The 21,592-nt window shown below is 43.9% G+C and overlaps 1 protein-coding gene across 9 annotated transcripts in view; it reads left to right on the top strand.

Moving 5' to 3' along the window:
* Positions 1-16,014, top strand: part of SERTAD2 (SERTA domain containing 2) — a 115,765-nt gene extending 99,751 nt beyond the window's left edge. For all 9 annotated transcript variants that reach the window (XM_074989423.1, XM_074989415.1, XM_074989424.1 and 6 more), the window contains one exon: positions 10,570-16,014. In XM_074989423.1, the coding sequence (XP_074845524.1) occupies positions 10,574-11,530 (957 nt within the window). In that variant the 5' untranslated portion in view covers positions 10,570-10,573 and the 3' untranslated portion in view covers positions 11,531-16,014. The remainder of the gene's footprint in view (positions 1-10,569) is intronic.
* The last annotated feature ends 5,578 nt before the right edge of the window (positions 16,015-21,592 follow it).

Here is a 21,592-nt window from a genome sequence, read left to right as displayed (position 1 = left end):
TTCACCTTACTTTCCAATTAACATGCATGTTATTGCCGGGACCTCAGAACTGCCTGGTGTGTGTGAATGCAAAGTAGAACACCAGCCCATAACTGTGTGACTTCACATGTTCCTAAACTCTGATTCTAAACTTCCTCTGCCATCCTATCCTTACGACTGCCAGGGCTTTTGTTAAACTCTGCTAATGCCTTCTTAAGATAGCGACTAAAAATTTGCCCTGTGGGCTTTTTCTTTTCTTTTGTTTAAGCATTATTATTTAATTTTCCAGGTGTCAGTGCTTCTACTCCAGCATCTATATAAAACTAGCCACATTTTCAGAGGAGGAGCTGAACATGCTCAGCAGCCGTCACGACTGTGGTTCCGATGTATGACTGGTACTTCTGAAAATTCTGGCTCAAGTTGATACGTATGGGATGCATTTTTACTGGCCTCCCTGGTTGAGGTTTAAAACTTGATTTAACCCAAAGCAGATGGGAAGAGTAGTGTCTTATAATGACACACCAATAATACTTGGCATTTGCCATGCTAGCTTTCATTGAAGGCTTTGCAGAGAAAGCTGATGGGTGTGAATGTGCTCTCTAGGGCTGTGTCTACACTAGAGAGTTTTGTCGACAAAACTTGTGGCGCGTCCACACACAAAATGTGTTTTGTCAACAAAACTTGGCACTTCTGCTGGCAGTGTTCTGCCTCTCTGTGGTGAAGAATAATGCCTTTGTCGACAGTTTCTGTTGACAAAAAAAGCCATGTAGAAGTTCCGGGGGCCTGCTGTCAGCAGACAGGGCTTCCAGTTCACTGGTCAGCCCTGTCTGCTGAGCTTCCGGTCGGCTTTTCTGTTGAGAGAGTTGTCCAGCAGTCTGGCTGCTCTCTTTCAACAGAGCAGATTGCTCTTTCAGTCCACTTTTGTGTGTTGTGTGGACATGATCTGTCAATAGAAGTTTTGCCAGAACATCTCTTCTGCCAGTACTTTCTGTCAATAGATCACTGTAGTATAGACACAGCCTAGGAGCGTGGAACTGCAATTTTTGCATTCAGTGGAGACTGTTCTTTGAATGCTTGTTAAACATGTTGTGACTCTTAAAAATAAATCAGAACTAACATAAAACTAATGACTGGGTATGAGGGGAAAAAACACACAGTAAATGGAAAATCCTGATTATTTTAGATCAGCTAGGAGAACATTCCCTGTATTATGTGTAGAGGCTCATACACAAAGCTTCAGAGGTCCCAGGTTCTAGCCTACCTGTGGATGGTTACAATTGCATTCCTTGTACTATCGCTTTCCATATAGCCTACCATCTCTTCTGGCTTCTGCTGCTCATCATGTACCCATGATACCACAACCAAAGAGCTGCGTCTTGCTTACAGTCGCGTAGATCAGGAGTAAACGCCTGGTCAGTCGAGCTGTATCTGTCTGTGATATCAGAATCCGACACTAAGGACTCTTGCAAAAACAGTTAACATATAAATTCTGAGCCAGCTGCAGCATATCAAATCTAGTCGCTCATTACCCCGCCGAACATACTGTACTAGCTTCCAAGTGTGACATGGCTATGCCAGGGTTTAAAGACCCCTTTGTACCAAGCAAACAAAATCTCTAAGTAAGTGTGTGTTTGACTGTGAGTGTTTTTGTTTTAAAATAACACAATTTGTTCTTCCAGTTCTGGGGGCTACAACCTAGTACTTAAGGATTTTAAAAAGTGAAGTGAGAAATGGATGATAGATTTGTTAGCTTTTTCCAGCCAGAGCTGAGTAACTGCTTTTTATCCATGGCAATTCATCCTTCCTTTCCAGCTTTAGTAAGTGGATGTGGGAGAAGGGATCCACCACTCCTTTTGGAGGTTGGAGGGCTTCCATCTTACATGGACAGATCTAATCTTCTGATTCCTTCCTCTGGCTAGCTGGGGGTCATAGGCTGGCACAACCAGGTGCCTTTCTTGCCAGGAATTTAGGGCCTGATTCTGGACTCTGCTTGGGAAAAACAAAAGCTAGCAGGTCTGGCCCTGTGAGTGATGCATCCAGCGGAGTGGCTGAGGGAGAAGGGGTGTGGAGAAAATTGCCTTTTGCTCTGCTTGCTCCGTGCTGCCCAGAAGGCCTCTTAAACCCATGGTTGGCTGTGCATAATTTTAAATTTGCTGCTGTGTCTGCCCTGACCGTCCCTAGGGTCTGGGTGTGTCAAAGGGGCTTAAAGCTGCCCAAACCGCCCTTGTGCCACACACAGATTGGCTGGACCAGAGGCTCTGGTGTTGCCAGTTGAACTACCCAGGTGGTACACAATGTATTTTACTTGTAGTCCTGTGCCATTGCCTGGCAAACCCTAATTCTGTTGAAGTCAGTAACAAAACGCTCATTGACTTAAGTTTCACCAGGGGTTTGCCCCTCTGGGATTTGGAGTAGAGAAAATAATACTCCGTGTTCCGGAGGCAGTATAGGAAGTGCCTGAAAAACTTAAAAATCTCTGCGGGACCGGGAGATTGATCACCCCTGAGGCTTGAAAAGCTGTGTGCTCTGAGTTAAGCAGAAGAATCACCCCAGTTCCCTCTTCACCCTGCAGGATTTGGGCTTTAGTTTTTATCTGAGGGAAAAGAAAGTGAAGTAACCCATTTTCCCCCTTTTAATTTTTTATTTAAGTGCTGTGGTTTCAGCTACATGGGATTTCGGTCAGGAAGTAGACGCTGCCAGGTCGGCTTTAAGCCACCCTGCGCACACCAGCTCCTCCTAGTTTTTTCTTTCCTTCAAACTTTGGACTCATGAGGACAAATCACAGCCTGTGAATTGTTGAGACTTATGCAAGTGCCTTTTAAAAAAACCACTCAGTGTTAGCTTTGAGAGTGTCGTAGGCCAGCGCTTCTTAAACTTTCTGAAGTCACTAACACCAAACAGTATTTTTTTATGTGGAACACCTATGAAAATTTTAATTTAAAAAAAAAAATTATCTAACCAGAAAAAAAAGGCAACATATAGAGCAAAAACAAAGTCAAGTCATTTAATCAGGTATGATAGCAATGAAGATGTAACATTGTGTCTGGCTGTAATAACAGAACCATGTATACCATCCGTGTTAGATGCTCGTCGCGGCATGCCTGCGAGTTGTTCGCAGAATGTAGTTTAAGAAGCAATGGTCTAATCAGCATCGAGAACCCAGAATACCTAATGTGAAAAGATCCTATTCCAATACTCTGAAATTCTCTAGGACAGGGACCTGCAACCAATATTGTGAAAGGAGCCATTTTTTGAAATTCAGTTACAAAATCAGTCCTTCACAAGCTGCAATGCACGTGAATGAGACAGTCCTTAATAAATATCAAACTGTATTGTATCACCCCTATTTTAATAACAGCTTGCACAATTATTTGTACCAGTTAGAATGTTAAATTACTCCTGTCTCCAGGCGGTACCAGCCTCAGCCCCCAAACCTACCCCCCATCCCCAGGCTTTACTCTACCCCCCATCCCAAAAAACCACCCCCAGATTTAATCCCTCTGAGCCTCAAACCCCCACCCCCCAGGATTACCTTGCCTCAGCACATGCAGCTTCTCAGCTGCTCCCTGCCACCTTCTTGGCGGGCTGCACAGCTCCGGCAGGGGCAGGCTTGGCCGCCTCTACTCTCTTGCCAGCTGACTTCCACCCATGTGGGACGGCTCCCTGCTCGCCAGCTTTCACTTTGGAGCTCCCCACTGCCCTCCACTGCTCAGTGGCTCCGGAGCTGCCACCATTTAAACAGAGTTTATTTTTAAATAAATAAATTCCATATAAGTGGTGGCCATCTCTGGAGCTGCATGTGGAGTCAACTGTGGCAGCACTTGGAGCCACAAGTGGCTACTTAAAGAGCCACAGGTTGCCAACTCCTGCTCTAGGACATAGGTCTAGTAGCATTAAACCGCTTTTCTAAATAATTTTGTATTTTGTACTGTTTAACCATCAGGGCTCTTGCATTCTGGAATAGCTTCCCCAGAAAAGCCACCATGAATGGGAGATATTTAAAACGAAACCAGACAAAGTCCTGGAGAATACACTAGGGAACAAGCCTGTATGGTTCAGGAACAGGGGGTCCACTGCTTTGTCTTTTCATTTCCTTTTTTCTGACTTAGTGATGCAGTTCTTATATAGGCAAAATTCTCAGTTAGGAAAAACATTGGGATTGGGCCCAGCAATAGCAAAGACTATCCTTGTGTGACAGGATTGGCAAATACTTTTGAAGATGCTTGTGGATCTGTGTTCCCTAGAAAGTGAAGGGCTGATTTCAATAACTAGGACCAGAACTGTTACATGCTTCCCTATACTTACTAATCATTTTGCTGTGTAGAGAACCACCTCCAGGCTGTTTCTCTTCGGTGAAACAAAACCAAAGCACATCCACTCCCAGAACTGTCTCAAGATCTTCTAACATCAATTTGTTGGTTCTGCAGTTTCTTCACCAAGGGCAAAAGATGTTTTTCTAACAACATCACTTGTCTTTTTAATTCAAAGCAAAACCCACTGGTCCAAATGACGCTAGCTTTTGTCTTGTGGAGTTCGCCTTCTGCTTGAGCATACGTGATCATGCTAAAGCGCAGAGGACAAAAGTCAAGTTCAGGCCTTCTGAAATAGAATGGATGGAGCTCCAATGCTTTTTTTTGTTTGTTTTTTACACTGGGTCTTCCAAAAGCTGGAGTCAGTGAAGCTTTACTTTGTGGATAGTATCGCTGGAAAAATCTCGGAGCAGTTTCTCTTCTTCTGAATGGCTGAATCAGTCTAACACTGCGTCTCTTTAAAAGTAGTTCATGCCTGTGACCACATCAAACCTTAAAACCAGGGTGGATTGATTTTTAAATCACTCCAAAATTGATTTAAATCAAGATACCAAAGTAGCTAAGACTGACCATGCTTGGAATGCACTTAATTTTGGAAGAAGGGTCTTTGAACTCACTGGCACTTGAGTTTTTTTGAGAAAACAAATATAGAATGGGGTTTCTTTTGGAAAGCTGAGTTAGGCTGCAATAAAATAGGGAGCAGACTTATATCATCACCCTTATGGTCTATGACCAGGATGTTCCAACGTAAGGGGCATGTGTTATATAATACAAAGTAAGAAGATGACACTCAGTGACAACTGGGAACTCCAGATTTCCCTTATTGCAGTTTTTTGAATTGTATGTGTGAGTGATAGGTTATAAACCTACTTAACTAATTAAACGAGCCATAAGGATTAGTTAAGATAAACTTCTTTTCTAGCCCTGGAAAGGTAGCCATGTTAGTCTGTACCTTCACAAAACAAAAAGACAGTCTTGTAGCACTTGAAAGGCTGACAAAATAAATTACTAGGTGATGAGCTTTGGAGGGACTGACTGACTTCTTCAGATCTAGAAAATCCTGGAATTTTCCAGATCTGAAGACTTGGGTCTGTTCGACAAAAGCACATCATCTAATAATTTATTTTGTTATCCTTTAAAGTGATCCAGGACAGCATTTTTTTTTCCTGGCAACATCCAGCACATCAGACAGTTTGGGAATTTACTTGTCAAAATCCCACTTACGCTAAAAGGCATAGAGAGAGAGTCTTTGAAGAACTATGCATTGCAAAGTGAATTAAGTTACTAACCAGTTGATCCACTCAGCCATATCCACATCTTCATCTCCCAATAATCAGTTTTCCTTATGATGATTCATCCTCGCAGCTAGGCCCTGCATCATCGTCTTGCACTGACACGTTTTCCCTTTTTAACCAGAGAAAAATTCTTCAAAATGTTCCTAGACAGGTTCTTTCTTACACCCAGAAGTCATGACAGTTGTTCTGTGGCAAACGTGCGGGAATACAGGAAGCTGTGTGTGTGCGCTGAATAACGTCTTCCCCTTTTCTTTCCATTCTACTCCTCTCTGTTCCTTTCTCTGCTGCCTATGTATTTGTGATTCTCTGTCTTTAAGACAGTTTCTTATCTAACTCCTCTTCTGTGCTTGACCAAGGTCCATCACTGCATAAACATAGAACAACAACAAAAAACAAAAAAAAAACGGAAAAAAAATCCAGCTTGTGTCTCTTTGCACAAGTTACTTTTTAGTCTCCTGAGCGACAGAAATTGAAAGCCCAGAATTGTCGAGAAGCAAGAGCTAGTAGTTGGGTTGGGCAGACTAGAGCTATTAATTCATTTTTATGAGATTGTAAGTGTATGTGTAGCATGTTTGTGATGAGCTTTAATTGTAACTGTTGTTTTTAAATAAGAAATCTAGTATTTTTTTTTTTAATCCAGGTTTTGTAAGTAATCCATTTTCATCCCCCCTGCTTACAACACGTCACCGTAACACACAGTCAGTCATCTCTGGGCTGGACATGACTAGCACGTAAACACAGATACAGAAGTATGTTGCAAGTGATCACTAGAAAGGGGACACAAATACATTAAACCCCTGATATGCATGATTTTGACTCATGCTTTACTTGCGTTAAGGTGAGTCAAAATCCGGGGTTCCCAGAGGCTGGGAGCTGTCAGAAGCACAACTACTCCACCAGCTCCCCACTCCAGCTCCCCCAACGGGGGAAGCCGGGTGGGCAGGTAGCTGTGTCAGCTCAGCTTCTTCCCAGCTCCCTACCACTGTGGGAGCCAGGAGACTGACCAGTGCTGGTGTGCTGGTCAGTTTCCCAGCTCCCCACAACTTACACAAAACTTGAGTTAGCTGAGGTTGCCAAGGAACCCAACCCTTGGGTAACTCTGGGGTCTGCTGTACAAAGGGCAAGGCACCTGTGTAGCCAAGCAGAGGTCCTGCGATCATTGTGACCAGTGGAGTTCTCACTGGGAACTGCCTTGCTGGGCATCCCAGGTGGTCCATGACAGCACTGCATTTTGTTGGGTTGCTGTTTATTCCTGCTTTCTGTAATTGGCTGACTCAGGCTTATTTGTGACTTCCTAGATGTGAAGGGTTTGAACGCATTTAATTTTATACTCGTTTTTACTCTTTGCCTAGCCAGACCTATCAGTTGGTTTGTTCAGCTTCCCAGCAGGAGTTTTGATGTGGGAATGTAGGAGTGGGCTCTTCACCAAGGCCAGTAGAGTCAGGTTGGAGAGAGAGAATGTTTCTGTGCCTCAGTCAGTATCTTTTGTTTGAAATCACTCAGTATTTTAGTAAGGCAAGATGAACAAAACTGAGATGTTTTCCAGTGTAGATACAAATCATTGATGGGGAATGGGGGAGAAAAGGGGGGTGTCATATGGAATCAACAACCATGCATAAAAATAGGGGCAAAGACTCTCTTTTTTTTTTTTTCCCCAAACAATTCCCATTTGTGGTCCGGATAAAATATTTTTAAAAGTTTACATTCTAATGCTAGTCATTCTAGCAGTTGGGGAAATGAAAACATCCTAGATTGAAAGTTTTAGACCCATTTGATGGGGATTTTGGGAGGGGGAAATTATTGTGAAGCTTAATAGATGAAGTTATGAGTTACATGATATGTTCTGCCTTTAAAAAAGGATACCAACAGCACGCTGATTGAACTGAACTCCATGCAGGCTGAGTGATATGCGAAAGCTAGACAGTCATGTGCACAGGAAGCCTTGAGTCATTTTTAAGCTTCCTGGAAAACAGCATTTTGTTTGTTAGTGATGAGTGTGTAGCTCTTGTTTGTCGCTTTTAGGAGCTTGCTTCGGGTGCCATACATGCTCTTTGGCTAGCATAGGAACCAGCTCCTTTAAAAAATAAATTTGGCCTTGGAAGGCTCTGTGAGGCATCCAAGCTGCCTGCTTTCCTTTTGGTGGGGAAAAAGGGGTTGCTTTGTACAGCAAATATTCTTTAAAATTCAAGCATGAAATACTTCCAGGATCCGGCAGCTTTTAAAGCTTCTCCAGTCGTCCACACACTTTTTAAAAGCTCTGCTTTCAGTACAAGTTGGAGAAGTAGTACCGATATGTCATCTAAGAATGGAGTCTTTTTCAGCTCAGTGTTGCCAGAGCTCATCCAGGCATAAAGCTGCTGAAACTGCTGGGGTCAGGATACCTAGGTGGCTCTATCCTCTGCCTGCCAGCCTCACAGTTCTGCACTTGGCATACACATGAAGTGAGAGCATGTATGGCTTCTGCAGAATATTGGTTTAAAATAAAGAAAAAGGCTGGGTGTTCCATAAAAGTGGCACTAGGGGTAAGAGAAAACTCGGGGGACCATGGGGGAATGCTGCATTTCAGAGTCTTCATTCACCCAGCATTCCAGTCACAGGGAGTCTTGGTAGCCATCCAAGAAACTTGAATTGGTGCCTATAGGTTCCTCAGCTTCTCTGGGTGAATTTGTTTGTTCCTCTTTTTAAATGGCCTTCTACTCCAGAAAGAGATCTGGTGTTTTGATTTATTTTTTAACCATGAAGATTGACTTTCCATAAACTTGTTTTAGATTCAACATTGGACAAACTTCAGCAACTGTGAGAGTATTTCCCTGATGCTTCTTTTACCAGGGCTCCCCCTCTCTACTTGTGCATATGCTTTTTGTAAGGACCACAGAATTTGTCTCTTTAGAGGTAATAAAACCCCTGTGGGCGCAGAGTCTTAGCAGGTGTCCGCTGACTCAGGCTTTCAGGAGCCAGAAAATGGCTGTGTAGACATTCTGGTACAGGTTGGAATGAGAGCTGAGCCTGAGTCAGTTCAACTGGTATAGCAGCAACTCTTTTTGAATGGCAGTGCAGATGCAGCCTGCAGGATTTTTCCTCAGGTGGGGGCTGATGGCCCCTGCAGCACAGCTAGTGGAGATGCATTGATAGCCTCTCTTCTCACCTGTTTAGATTAGGGCCAGTAAAACATTTGATACAATATTTATTCCATATAACCTAACAATGACCAGGAATAAAATCTCACAAGCACTAAAAGACTATCTGGAGGCAGTGTGTGACTGAAAATACATTTCTGCTTTGGCTTTTGAGATCCGATTTCCTGCATAATAATTGAGATTCAAAAAGTATCGGGGGTATCCGTGTTAGTCTGTAACTACACAAACAATGAGCAGTCCTGTGGCACCTGATAGACTAACTGAATATTTTGGAGCATGAGCTTTTGAGGGCAAAGACCTGGTTTATCAGATGCATGTGACTTGCATCTGACAATGCAGGGCCTTTGCCCACAAAAGCTTATGCTCCAAAAAAACCTGAGAGTCTGTAAAGTGCCACAGGACTGCTCACTGTTTTTGAGATTCAAAAAAACCACCCAAAGCAAAACAAAACCTCTGTGTTGTTCCCAGAACTATGGGAAGATGCACATTGTTGAGAAGGGTTGAGTTCTGCTCTTTGAGTTCTGTTTGTACGTCCAAGTGTCTGACATAAGGTGCAGCTCTTGTAAAATTTGTTAGAGCTGATTACTACACATTCCAAGTATTTCTACTCGATTGATACCACTGATGACAACATAATCATAGTTTCTTGGCCTCTCAGGTGCTTTCTAGCTTTCTGATAATACATCTGTGATTTGGAAAAGCCCTCTTCTGCTTTGTTTACCTCCAAATCAGTTTGTTCTTGGAGAAAGTTGAATTTCCAGTGGTGGTCTTTTATTAATTTTACTGTGAGCAAAGTGTATTCATGCCGACACTTTTTAAAACTTTCTGCTGTAATACCTCTAAAGAAATTTTTCAGCTTCCAACTCGGTGTGGACGTAGGCCTCTGCGGGGAATGCCCTTTGACTAGGGTTTTAAAAATAAGACACTTGGTGCATGGTCAGTAGTGTCATTTCCCTGTTGATTCAGTATGATTAGCAAGATATACACATGGGACTTGCGTGGATGTTATATATACAAAGTCTAATAACTGGAAAAAGGCGGCTGATTTTTCTTCAAATAAGCAAGATGGGAAAAATCGAGTGAAACTAAACTTGGTACAGCATTGTTAGAGAACGTTTTCTGTTCTGTTGAAACAGTGCTCTGACCAAAATGATGGAAACCTCTTCCCATAAGCAAATTAAAATGGAAAATGGGTAAGCCTGGGTTTGTAAAGGCATTGCTTCTCTCAGAATTGTAATGCCTGAGGAACTTACATGGCTGAGTCTCAGTTCCAAATGTGATTGAGGTACACAGGAGCAGAAGTCACTTTTGAAAACTGGACTTTGCCGTGTAATTCACTTAGGCCAGGATCTAAAAGGCGTTCAAGTGCCTCGCTCTCAGTGATTTTACCTCAGTACCTCTTTGAGAGTCTGGGCCTAAGTCTTACATCGCTGAGCAGAGGAATGCTGAATACTGTTAAGGCTAAGTCTACACTAGAGAGTTTTGTTGACAAAACTGAACTTACTAACTTAGGTCCAGTCAGAGCAAAAATTACCTTAGTACAATACCATGAACGATCATTTAAGTAAACTTGTTCATGCCTTATCCTGCTTTCTGTGTTGCCCCACTGTAAATCAGGAGTAACTCCATTGAAGTCAATGGAGTTACTCTTGGAAGAATCTAGTGTGCGTGGAATGTGAATCAGGCCCATGTGGGTCACAGATATGTAGGCTATCTGCTTAGGTTTGGTAGACACGTTTTGACACTGACCTGTCTGTGTGAAGCATAGTGACAGACGTTTTGCTGTAAGATACAATACACCGTCTTGAAATGTTTCAAACCCCCTCTTCTTCCCTGTTTCTCTTTCAGATATATGTTGGGGAAAGGAGGAAAGCGGAAGTTTGACGAGCATGAAGATGGGCTGGAAGGCAAAGTGGTGTCTCCTACTGACGGTCCATCTAAGGTGTCTTACACCTTACAGCGCCAGACTATCTTCAACATTTCCCTTATGAAACTTTATAACCACAGGCCATTAACAGAGCCAAGCTTACAAAAGACGGTTTTAATTAACAACATGCTGAGGCGAATCCAGGAGGAGCTCAAACAAGAAGGCAGCTTGAGGCCTGTGTTCATCACCACTTCACAACCTACTGACCCTCTTGGTGACAGCTTTCGAGAGGCCCAGCCTGCGTTCAGCCATCTTGCCTCTCAGCCGGTTCACCCCGCTGACTTAGTAAGCACTACACCATTGGAGTCTTGCCTCACCCCAGCCTCTTTGCTTGAGGAGGACACTTTTTGCACTTCCCAGACTGTCCAGCATGATGGCCCTACAAAACTACCACCTCCAGCTGTCCAACCGGTAAAAGACAGTTTCTCCTCAGCCTTGGATGAAATTGAGGAGCTCTGTCCAACACCTACCTCTACCGAGGCAGTGGTAGTATCAACAGAAGCCGCAGCCACGACAGATGACTCTAAAGATAACTCCAATGAGTCTAATGTTCAAAAGTCTGAGGGAGTTCAAGAGAGCAGAACAAGCGAATCAAAACTGATGGACTCGTTACCTGGCAATTTTGAGATCACAACTTCTCCAAGTTTCCTTACAGACTTGACCTTGGATGATATTCTATTTGCTGACATTGACACATCTATGTATGATTTTGACCCTTGCACATCTGCTACGGGGGCTGCCTCAAAAATGGCTCCTGTCTCAGCAGATGATCTCCTGAAAACTCTAGCCCCTTACAGCAGTCAACCAGTCACCCCCAATCAGCCTTTCAAAATGGACCTCACAGAACTGGATCACATAATGGAGGTGCTTGTTGGGTCTTAAAGTATAACAACTTTTTATGTACAAGTATATTCAACTGATAGTATTTTCATAACCCGTCCCGCCCCTCCAAACTCACAGCACTGTGCATGCATCCTTGCTTGCCTTTTTTTAAAAGAAGAGGCTCACACTAGTTTTTGCTTCAAGCAGAGTTGGAGTGCCTTCATCCATGTCTGACCACTTCTAATGTATTTTTTTAAAATGGTTCCTCAAGGAAGACGTAATACCCTGGTATAGGAAAGAATACGTATTGTAGACAATTGTGATGATATACGACAAAAGAAAAATTGAATTGTAAAAGCTAAGCACAAGGATTATGTTGGGGAAAGCTGTAAATTGCATGTGCATATTTGTCTATTTTTTCTATAAGTTTTATTGCAAGAGGTAAAAATTTTATTATTTAGATAATCTCAGTACTTTTTTGGCATTTTAGCCCTGTATAGGTTGATTTAGCAATTCAGCCCTTCGGAGGCATTAACTAGTCTTCTTTAAGTGTTGCATTTACATGGCTGTTTAGAAACTGCTGCCCAAATTTATTTTATATTTTTGTACAGATTCTGCAGTTTATTATATTGTTTTTCTAAAAACAAATGCTGTTTATACACACAAAAATAGCTATTTTGATAGGATTTGCTCACAGAGTTCCTGCATAATAGGTGTACAAGAACCACTTGTACTTTTATACAGAGTTGTAATGTTTTATATGTGTATGGTGCAAAGAGAAAAGTGGATCAAATAAATCTGCAGTTGGGTCTCCCTGAATGCAAACAGTGCTTTAAGAAAGGGCTGGGGGAAGTTTCACAAGAGTTTCACAAATATTTACTCGCTGCTGTAGCCACCTGTGCACTACTGTGATTTCTAAAACCTAGAGCCATGTCTACTCCGAGACCTATGTTAAACAGTTGGCAGGAGATAGTTGTGAAACTTCATTCTGATTAAGTGTTCTCTTGTGAGATCAAGGCTACTGAAAACCTGATCCTGAAGCCAGTATGTCAAGCAAATACATATCCTTTTTTACTTTTAAGCAAAGATTTTTTTCTTAATTTGGAACGGTCAATTGTCTTTGTTACTTGAAATGTGTTAGCAAGTCAACATTTCCTTAGCTGAAGTTATAGCACAGGATTTCAGTGGGAATGTACAGGCCGTGTACAAATAGTACATCTCTTTGTAATTGTTCATAAAGAAGGCATACATGATATTTGTTCCAATTAATTTGTGTTCAAGATTCCACTTGCCCTTTCTTGGAGCATTTTTTGTCCCTCACTGTGTTAATAAGTGCTGAAAAATGCAACTTCAGTATTACTGCAGTGAAGCTCATCTCTTATCTGCACTGGATGGACTTATCTTAGTATCCATTGCTGTCGAAACTGGAGCCAGTCGTGTTATATCACTTGGCATCTCCTGTAGGGTTTGTTTCTTATATCAACCGTGTTACCTGCTTTTACACTTTATAGACCAGTTCTACAAGGAATATATAGACACAGTTTTCTATGCATGTTTCCTTGCCCCATAACACCTGAGAAGTCTACTCATTACTGCACCAATAACATTTTTTAATCATTGTGGTGTACATTTAATTTAAAAAAAAAAAAAAGAAAGAAAAAAAGGTTGCAATGTATCATGCCTGTTGCTGAAATTGCTATGGCATTTTAATTTTTCAGTGGTACTTTAGGTGATGAGTGCAGGTTACAACCTATATTGTTGACATGCCTATGGCTTCTTTAGGAATAACTTTTATATTTATTTAAGAATTTTTAAATTATGTTTTATGTCATTGGCAATATTCAGTCAGTTCTGCTCACTTCTTGTCATGGATAAAATTGGGTCTTGTTTGCCTTTAAGCAGGCAGCTTTATAAATTGGCACTTTAAACAGGCCATATGCATTTAATAGTAAATATATATAATGCACACACACAACACAAATAAATTACTCAATGAAGGAACTGCAATTCTAAATGCAATGCATCATGCACAATTAGAAAATGTTTCTCAAGCCTTATTAATCAGCCAGTTTTCATATATTTTAAAGAGAAGCATTAACTGTGACACAAGATGTTGATAAAAGTGCAGTTGTTTGCTTGCAATATAGTATTTTATAACTTCAAACAGAATGGCATCAACCAACTGTAGGGACCATTTCTAACTGGGGGGCAGAGGGACAGCTGGGGGGAAAGATTGTTCTGTTCTGCAGCCAGTAATGTTTGGCTATTGTTCATTCAGCAGCTTCCATTCCTAGTAAGAGAACAATCCTGCCTCAGACTCTGCAACTTTTGTAACTGGAGCACCCAAAAAACAATATCTGCAAGGTGTATGGATCTGTATACCAAAATCTAAAGCCATGCAATAATGTTGATTGTTCAGAACAATAACATGGTAAGCAGTTGATTTTTATCATTGTTCTAAGTTATTGTAAGTCAGTCCTTAACAACTGCCCTGTCTTTGGATTAGTTAATTGTGTTTTTAGACAAGTACCATATGTTAGGCAGCAGTTCAAATAAACACCATTTTCAGAGCAGTGAACTGCTGTTTTAGAAGAGGTTGTTTGAAATCTCTTTGTGTTTGCAGAACAGGAGAAAGAATCTCAAACTATACTGTACCACTGCAAAAAATTTTCTGTATCCTTGGTACTAAGGTAGGGAAATCTTTAGTAATAGTGTTCAAAGGAAATTGGCAGTAGATACACAAAGAACAAAATACCCATTTATAAAATTAGGCAAAAGGTCAGTAATTCTTATTCTGATCTGTAATCTTTAATTCTATTGATTGAAGTGCTTGGTGGAATCTTCTGCTTTTTTCGGTAACTTTCTTTCCATAGCTGGCATGACCTTCTTGCAGAGGTCATAGTACAGCAGTCAAGGTAAGAATTCTTTATGAAAGATGGTGATGTATATTGACAATGATGTGCAATGAAGTGACAAGATGGGAGCAGAATAAAAGAGCTTTGGATTTGAAGTGATTTTTTTCGTAAGTTATTTATTCCTTTTTCATTGTAAATATATTTATTTTATTGTGAAGCTAACAACATCTGGATTGTAACATGTACAGAATGTATGGTAGGAATGTATTCTCTTTGTAGGAATGTAAATCTGTATGAAAAGTGGATGGGTGCCAGATTCAGCAAAAACAAATGCCCGGTTCGCATTTTTTTCCCCTCACGCTTTTCCAGCATGGGTCTGGCTGTTTGAAATATGCAAGAAGTGTGAATGAGGGAGACCTGAATACTCCAAGTTAGTTCTACAAATCAGGCTTGTAATGTGTCAGTTCCTTTAAGGGGCCAGCTCTTGCTTGCTTTAAATTCAGATGGAGTCTTCAGCAGGACCAGTTGCAAAGATAGCATAATGCCTCTGTCCTTTTCACGGTCGATCTGGTAGATGTGTAAGGACAGATTTACACTACCACTTAGTCTTGCATTGCTCAGAGGTGTGAAAAAGCTTCCCCTCCCCTCTCGAGCAACATGTGTTTCACACTGTCCACACCAGGGCTGCGTCAGCAGGAGATACTTTCACTGACATAGTTTCAGCTTCTTGCCAAGGGTGGAGTAATTCTGCAGATTGGCAAGGGCTTCCTGGTGGCATAGCCCATTCTCGCCAGATGCGCTACAGCAGTGGTACAATGCAGTGCTGCAGTGTCTACTTGTCCTAAATTTTGACTCATGCCTGTAGTCCCCGTCAAGTCTGGGAGGCTATCCGTGCGGTTAAGAGCTGGCAGGTTGGTGTCCTTATCCCAGAAGGAGCAACAGAACTGACACTCCATTTTGTACAAAATGGAAGGACACAGACAAAAAGTTCTAAATGCAGCTTCTTCCAAGTGCAACTTCTTTATTTCCTGCAAGAGTTTTTTGATTTTAATATTTCTTCCTGGCTTGATGAAGCAGTCCTCGCTGATCCGTCATTCATATTGGATTTAGTGGGAATTTTTGCTAGCAATATGGGATTGATGCCCAGTAACTGTCTCTGCTCAGAGTCCTAGTGGACTGCACATACCTGTGTGCAAAGCAAGGTGAGATTCATTTTACAAGAAACTTTGTTGAGCAGCAAAGTATTAAAAATTGAAGACCTCTATCACTTTATGTTCCTGGCAGTAAGTTAGAAAATACAGTGATGCATCCACCTCCTAAGATGCCCAATGTGAGAGCAAACTCCATTTCAACCATTCTCCCTGCTGAATGTTAATCACGTGCATTGTTTAAAACTCACTGTCATGTGGATCCAAAATTTACTTTCTTCAGAAACTAAATGAGCAAATTGTAATGGGGCCTGCCTGTGAAGTGGTTTACTTCACTTCCGAGAGGTGCGACCACTGATTTTAATTATGATCAGATTTTAGCATCCTGCTCTTGTGAAAGTTGCTTTCAGTGCTTACATTAATGAGTCTTAAATGTTTCTTAAAAATTAGTTCATTGTAAGCTCTTTCCCCTGTTTTCCCCCTTTTCAGGATATAGGCCTAATGCAAATTTTGCTGTCCTTTTTAAAAAAAAAATTAAAAACCAACAAAAAAACCCCACTTTTCAAAGGGTTGATAATGTAATCCCTGCTAGAATCTGTGAAGGCAGAGATTCTGGAAAAGGTGTAAATAGCGTGACATGTTCAGTGCATGGTTGTTGAACAGGGCTTGTTACTGTCAAAAAGAAGACTGTATTTTTTTCCCCCCACAGACCTTAGCGCTGTGCCTTTTCTATGCAATATTACAGACATATACATCTGAAACCAGATTACTGTATTCACATGTAGGTATGGGCTGTAATCAAAACAATTGGACAAATGTACATGGAAATGAGCAGTCTTACTTTTGTAGTTTTATATTATACAATAAACAATTAAAAGATTTAAAAAAAAAAAACCCTCTTGTCCATTATTTTTATTTTTTCCCATGACCAAACCATTGTGTTAAACCAGAATCCAAACAGGATGTGGGGCATTGACTGACTGAGGAGGGGGGTTTGCACTCCAACCGTTTCTCCATCCTCATTTCAGGCTATCCATGGCAATTAGGGGAACGTACGCTGGGGAGAGGTCTCATGTAGGGTTGAATGGGACAGGTTGTGCAAGATGCACATTCTACCTCTGAGCTCCCTTGTTTGAGCCTCCCCCGGGAGGGTAGATATTGGCTGCACCTCGTAAACCTGGCACGCTCTGGTTCAGCCTGGATTGCTCCTGGACCTGAGCCCAGGCAGGAGGGCAAGCTGGAGCTGGCGTCCTTGACCCGCTGGCAGCAATGCGGGACCAGAGCTGGCCTTCCCGAGTAGCTGCGCTGGGCCAGGGGCAAAGCCAGCATCCTCCAGCAGTCCTGTGGAGGTCAGTCGCTAAGTGAGCAGTCTCATGTGGGAGAGAGGTAAGGTTCTTGCTGCAGGCTTTGGGCGGGGCAGGAGGAGGCTGCGCAGGGGACTTTTCCCAGTCTGGCAAATTCTCTTGTATGGGACTGGGCAGGTCCTGACCATGCTGGACCAGGCTCCGAGCCTCCACCGGGATGGATCTTGACTCCCATTAATTGCCTCTGCAGGGCTGAGGGCTGGAGGCTCATTCCCAAAGCTGTGCTCACCCTACTTCCCAACAATACAGGGCATCCTGTGGGGAGATTCTGCCCTCAGAGGCCCTTCCCAAGGGTTTGGTGTGGGCAGGGAGGACCAGCCCGGAGTTGACTGGAGCAGCGTGGCCTTGGCCTCTTTTACATCCCACAGCCTCCATCACTGAGGGTAGGAGGTAGGATCAGTAGCTGCATTTTTGACCAGCAGGGCTGCTTCAGTTTAGACAGGTGGGAACAAGCTGGTTCTCAAAGCACTGGGGTGAGTCCACAGTGACCAGGGGCCTTCTGTGGCATTGCCCTGGATTTCAGCTGGTGTAGCTGAGATCAGAATCGGTCCAGTTTTAAGAGGCAGTGAGCTGCGGCATTGAAAGCTAGCTGGGCCCATTCACTATGTAATCCACTGCTGGGTTTTCAACCCCAGCCTCCCTCCCTCCCCTCTAGGTCAGTAGTTCCCAAACTTTTCAGCATCGTGCCCCTCTTTTGATTTTTCAGAAACTCTCATGCCCCCGCCTCTTTATCATCATCCAACCCCCCTTAACCAAAAATTCAATTCATAGTTTAAAATTAAAGACAAACTGTATAAAAATGTTATTTAAAATCAAAAATAAGCACAAATAGTTTTTCTTGGCCCCTTGAAGGTGGCTGGTGCAGCCGCAGCTGGCCAGCTACCTGAGCCCTGGGCCAGCTGCCAGAACTCACCACCATGGCTGCCTGCCCACCTGAGATCTGCACTGCCTGAGCCCCATGCTGCTGGGACGAGCCACCAACCCACCTGGGCCAGCCAGCTGCTTGCCCAAGCCAATGGCCAGCTGCCCCTAGTGCCCACACGAGCCCCATGCTGCCAGGGCCAGCTGCCCACCTGTCATCTTGAGCTGGTCAAGCCTCACGTTGCTGGGGCAAGCTGCCTGCCTGCCAGCCCAGGCCACCTGAGCCCTGGGCTCCTGGAGCTAGCCACCCATCCCCCAGCCTGAGCTGCCTGAACCCTGTGATGCTCGGGCCAGCTGCCCAAGCACCGCGAGTCCCAGAAGCCGGCCGCCTGCTGGAGCCTTGCAAGCCCTGTGAGCCCACCCACCCAAGCCCTTCCCATCCCACAAAGCCAGGCACCACCAGCCCCCTGCTGTTATCCCGTTCTCATTCTCCTCACCCGAGCCAGGTATCCCCAGACTCCATCTAACCCCATCCCCCTCCCCCCCCCAACCCACACTCACTCATCTTTGCAGGAGGCAGCTTGCTCCATGTGGGTCTTTGCCAGCTGCCCACTTTTTATAGCGGCTGCGCCGGGTCACCCACGTAAAATGGCAGGGGCTGAGAGCTGGGAGCAAAGGCCGGATCTTTCTTCAGGTGGGGGGAATGATGGGAGAGGCTGGGTCACCTTGTGCCCCCCCTCGGTATTTCTTCACCCCCTCAGTTAGGGAAAGCAAGCTCTAGGTGATTGGCATTTGCTTTCCTGGACTGAGGCCGGTAAGGGCTTGTCTTCGCTCCAGCATTTTTAAGCAATCAAAAACTGGGTTTTGCTGTGTTCTGGCCCAGAGGGGTTGAGTCACAGACCATCCGGGTTAAGCGTCCTTGTGTATTCACAGAGGGGTTGTGTTGTTTTGTCACTAATTCGGCCAGAGCCATAGGTTCGGTCACAGGCAGCACAACTTGCATTGGGGATTCCGAGCTGCAGGAAAGCAGCGAGTTTTGCTGTCTCAACGGGCTACAGACACCACCTCGACTACAGTGAAGTGGCTCATGTTACTGGACTCACAGCCAGCAATGGCAGAGTACTGCATTTAGAACGCTCGTGGCTGCCCAGCACACCAGCTGCTACTGAGCTCTGTTGCTCAGCAATAGGAACAAGTGGCTGAAGGAATACGGGCTGGGGCCAATGAGATGAGGAGAAGGCTCAAAGACAGGCCGCTGCTGCTGCCGATGCAGCTGGGGAATTTACTCTCCGATTTTCTGTTTTAAGACCAGGAATCATTTAAATAAGGGTGAAACAGAACTGTGCAATTAGAAAGCCAAACGGTTGCAAGGCTTGGATACTGGGTCAGGTGTGTTGTGTGCGCTCACGGGCTTGCCGTGCAGGGGTGCTTAGGGTATTTGCACTGTGTATACACTCTTGCGCTTAAGGTATCTGTTCCTAATAATATATTAGGAGTCACCAGCCTAATTACCTAAGTGAAGACTCTTGGTAGAGGGGTTGTTTTGTTGTTTTTTTTTTTTTTTTTAAAGTATCACCAACTTGGTTGGCATTTAATTTTTAAAACATCTTGGCCATCTAGGCATGTGGATCGTTATTTTTGTAAAACTGGGTATAAATTCAGTTTACCAGGGATAGGATACAGTTTATATCCTGGCTAGTTTGGTGTTTGTGGGGCAAGGGAGTGGGGAAAGAGGAGTTGATTCCCCTGACCCCCCACCTTCTTTAAGTTTTGGTTTGGTTTTTTTTTTTTTTTAAAAAAAAGCAGCTTATCTTTCCAATTCAGTAAGATAAAGGCTCTTCTCTGCACTGGGAGAGTGATCTTTGTCTGCCTCTAACTGCTGGTCCATATAGGAGGAGAAGGGTCTGCTACAGCTGTTAGATTACTGCTAAGGTTGACTGGCATTTGTTTCAAGACTTCAGATTACCTTCAGACCATGTTTCTCAACCGGGGGAATGCGCACCATTAGGGGGTGGTGAGAGACGTCTGGGGGTACTTGTAATTTTTTAAAGGGGTACTTTTTATATAAAAGTTGAGAACCACTGAGAAGAGTTACTCTTTTAGCTCCATCAGCAGCTGCTTGCTCTCATAAGCACACGTAGGTGGTTCTGACCTCACGGCATGTTTAACTGGGTTCAGCTGCATTGACGGCCATGGAAATACATCAATGTATGTGAGATCAGATGCAGGACCAGTGTATTTATGTTGGACCCCTAGACCACTCTGAGTGGACAGGGCAGTCATGCAGGTTTGTTACTATCACTCTATTGAGGAGTTGTGAGAGCTTAAACATACCACCGCCTCCCCCACCCCTCAAGCAGGAAAGCAACTGTAATCTAAGGCTGCATCTACACTACAAGATAAATTTGAATTTAAGGCATTTAGCTGGATGTTACCATGTGATTGTCTGCACTGTAAATACCACTAGCTCGATTTAGGGAGCGCTAATATCGATATTACAATATCGTTGGTACCTGCTGGGTGTAGCGTCGAGCTCAAATTCAAAAGTTCGATTAAAGGCTGGCATGGAAGCACCATGTCTTAAAATGGAATTTATTGGCCTCCAGAGGTGTCCCGTGTGTAACCCGCCATGACCCACAGTGCTCCGCTCTGGCTGCTGCTTGCCAGGTAAGCAGGAATTAGGTGACAGGCACAGCGTGAATTTCAAATCGGGACCAGGAGGCCTGTGGCTGTGGGCTCATGTTGGTATGAGAGCCTGAGAAATGTCTGTCTGTCTTTGCTATTAGTGCTGTGAGCGCATCTACCCATTACCAATAGCCCCAGCACCAAGTTCCTGGCTCTGTCTCTACAGTTGGCGGTGTTTTTTTCTGTGCTTCCTGGTGCCAGCCGCTGCCCTGCCGCACCACGTGGCAGCAAAGCTGTTGTGGGGGTCGTGCTTGCATAAGAGGCTGAGAAACTACTTCTCAGTGGTTTACATTTGTGTCCTGCTCCCCCCACAGGCGCCATGTCCTGGCTTGCAAGACATTGGGGCTGCAAGGGTGGGAAAGAATTTCAGGGGCTTGCAGCCACTGGGAGCCGGGGGTGGGGGGAGTCCCCCCAGCGGCTAAGATATTCAGGGGTGGTAGAACATTCTGACCAGCTCTGCAGCTGCAGACCACAGCCCCCAACCCTCTCCAAAAATATTTCCAGGCCTTGCTGCCCATTGCAGACTCTTGCTGCTTTTTGCAAAATCTTTGATGTTTCAGTTTATAAAATCTTTTCCCTAACCTTTCCTATCCTGGTGCTTCATGCTTTGACACCCCCCCACAACAACACACAGAATAGTGGGTAGAGGGCCAGCTGAGATTCCTCTTTCCATTATAAGTTCAGTGTGTGAGATTTCACGGACATCCCTCATGTTGGCAATGTCTGCGTAACGAAGAGAGGAGGAGAAAATTTGGTTTTTTTTAGTTAGCTTTTTCTATCCTCTTTCTTCTACCTTTGCCCCAGCTGTTCAAGGTCCCTGTGTTATTTTCAGGGATTGTATGAAATCCCAGGAGGGGGGACAGTCAGCAGATGGCCAGTTGAGAAGACCCACATTTGCTGATTTTTATGAAATCCTGGATAATTCAGTGACAGAAGAAAGAGATTTCTGTTAACTCTGGATGCCCTACTTTTCCTTCCTTCCTTCCTTCGTTCCAATGTGAAAAACGGGCATTCGCTTACCACAGGTGGGGAATGAGGACAATACCATGTGGTAAGATGATGCCAAAAACCAGCTAGCATACCCAACATGCTACAGGGCTGAGGGAATTGTGGGATAGGTTCCCACAATGCACTACTGCAACAGTCGATGTTTGCCAGCCGAGCGTGGCAGCAATATACTGACTTTGTCAGGAGCACGTGGGCAGGTGA

The sequence above is a fragment of the Carettochelys insculpta genome, chromosome 3 (assembly GCF_033958435.1).
Source record: "Carettochelys insculpta isolate YL-2023 chromosome 3, ASM3395843v1, whole genome shotgun sequence".
Classification (NCBI taxonomy): Eukaryota; Metazoa; Chordata; order Testudines; family Carettochelyidae; genus Carettochelys; species Carettochelys insculpta.
This window is presented reverse-complemented; position numbering and strand designations above follow the sequence as displayed.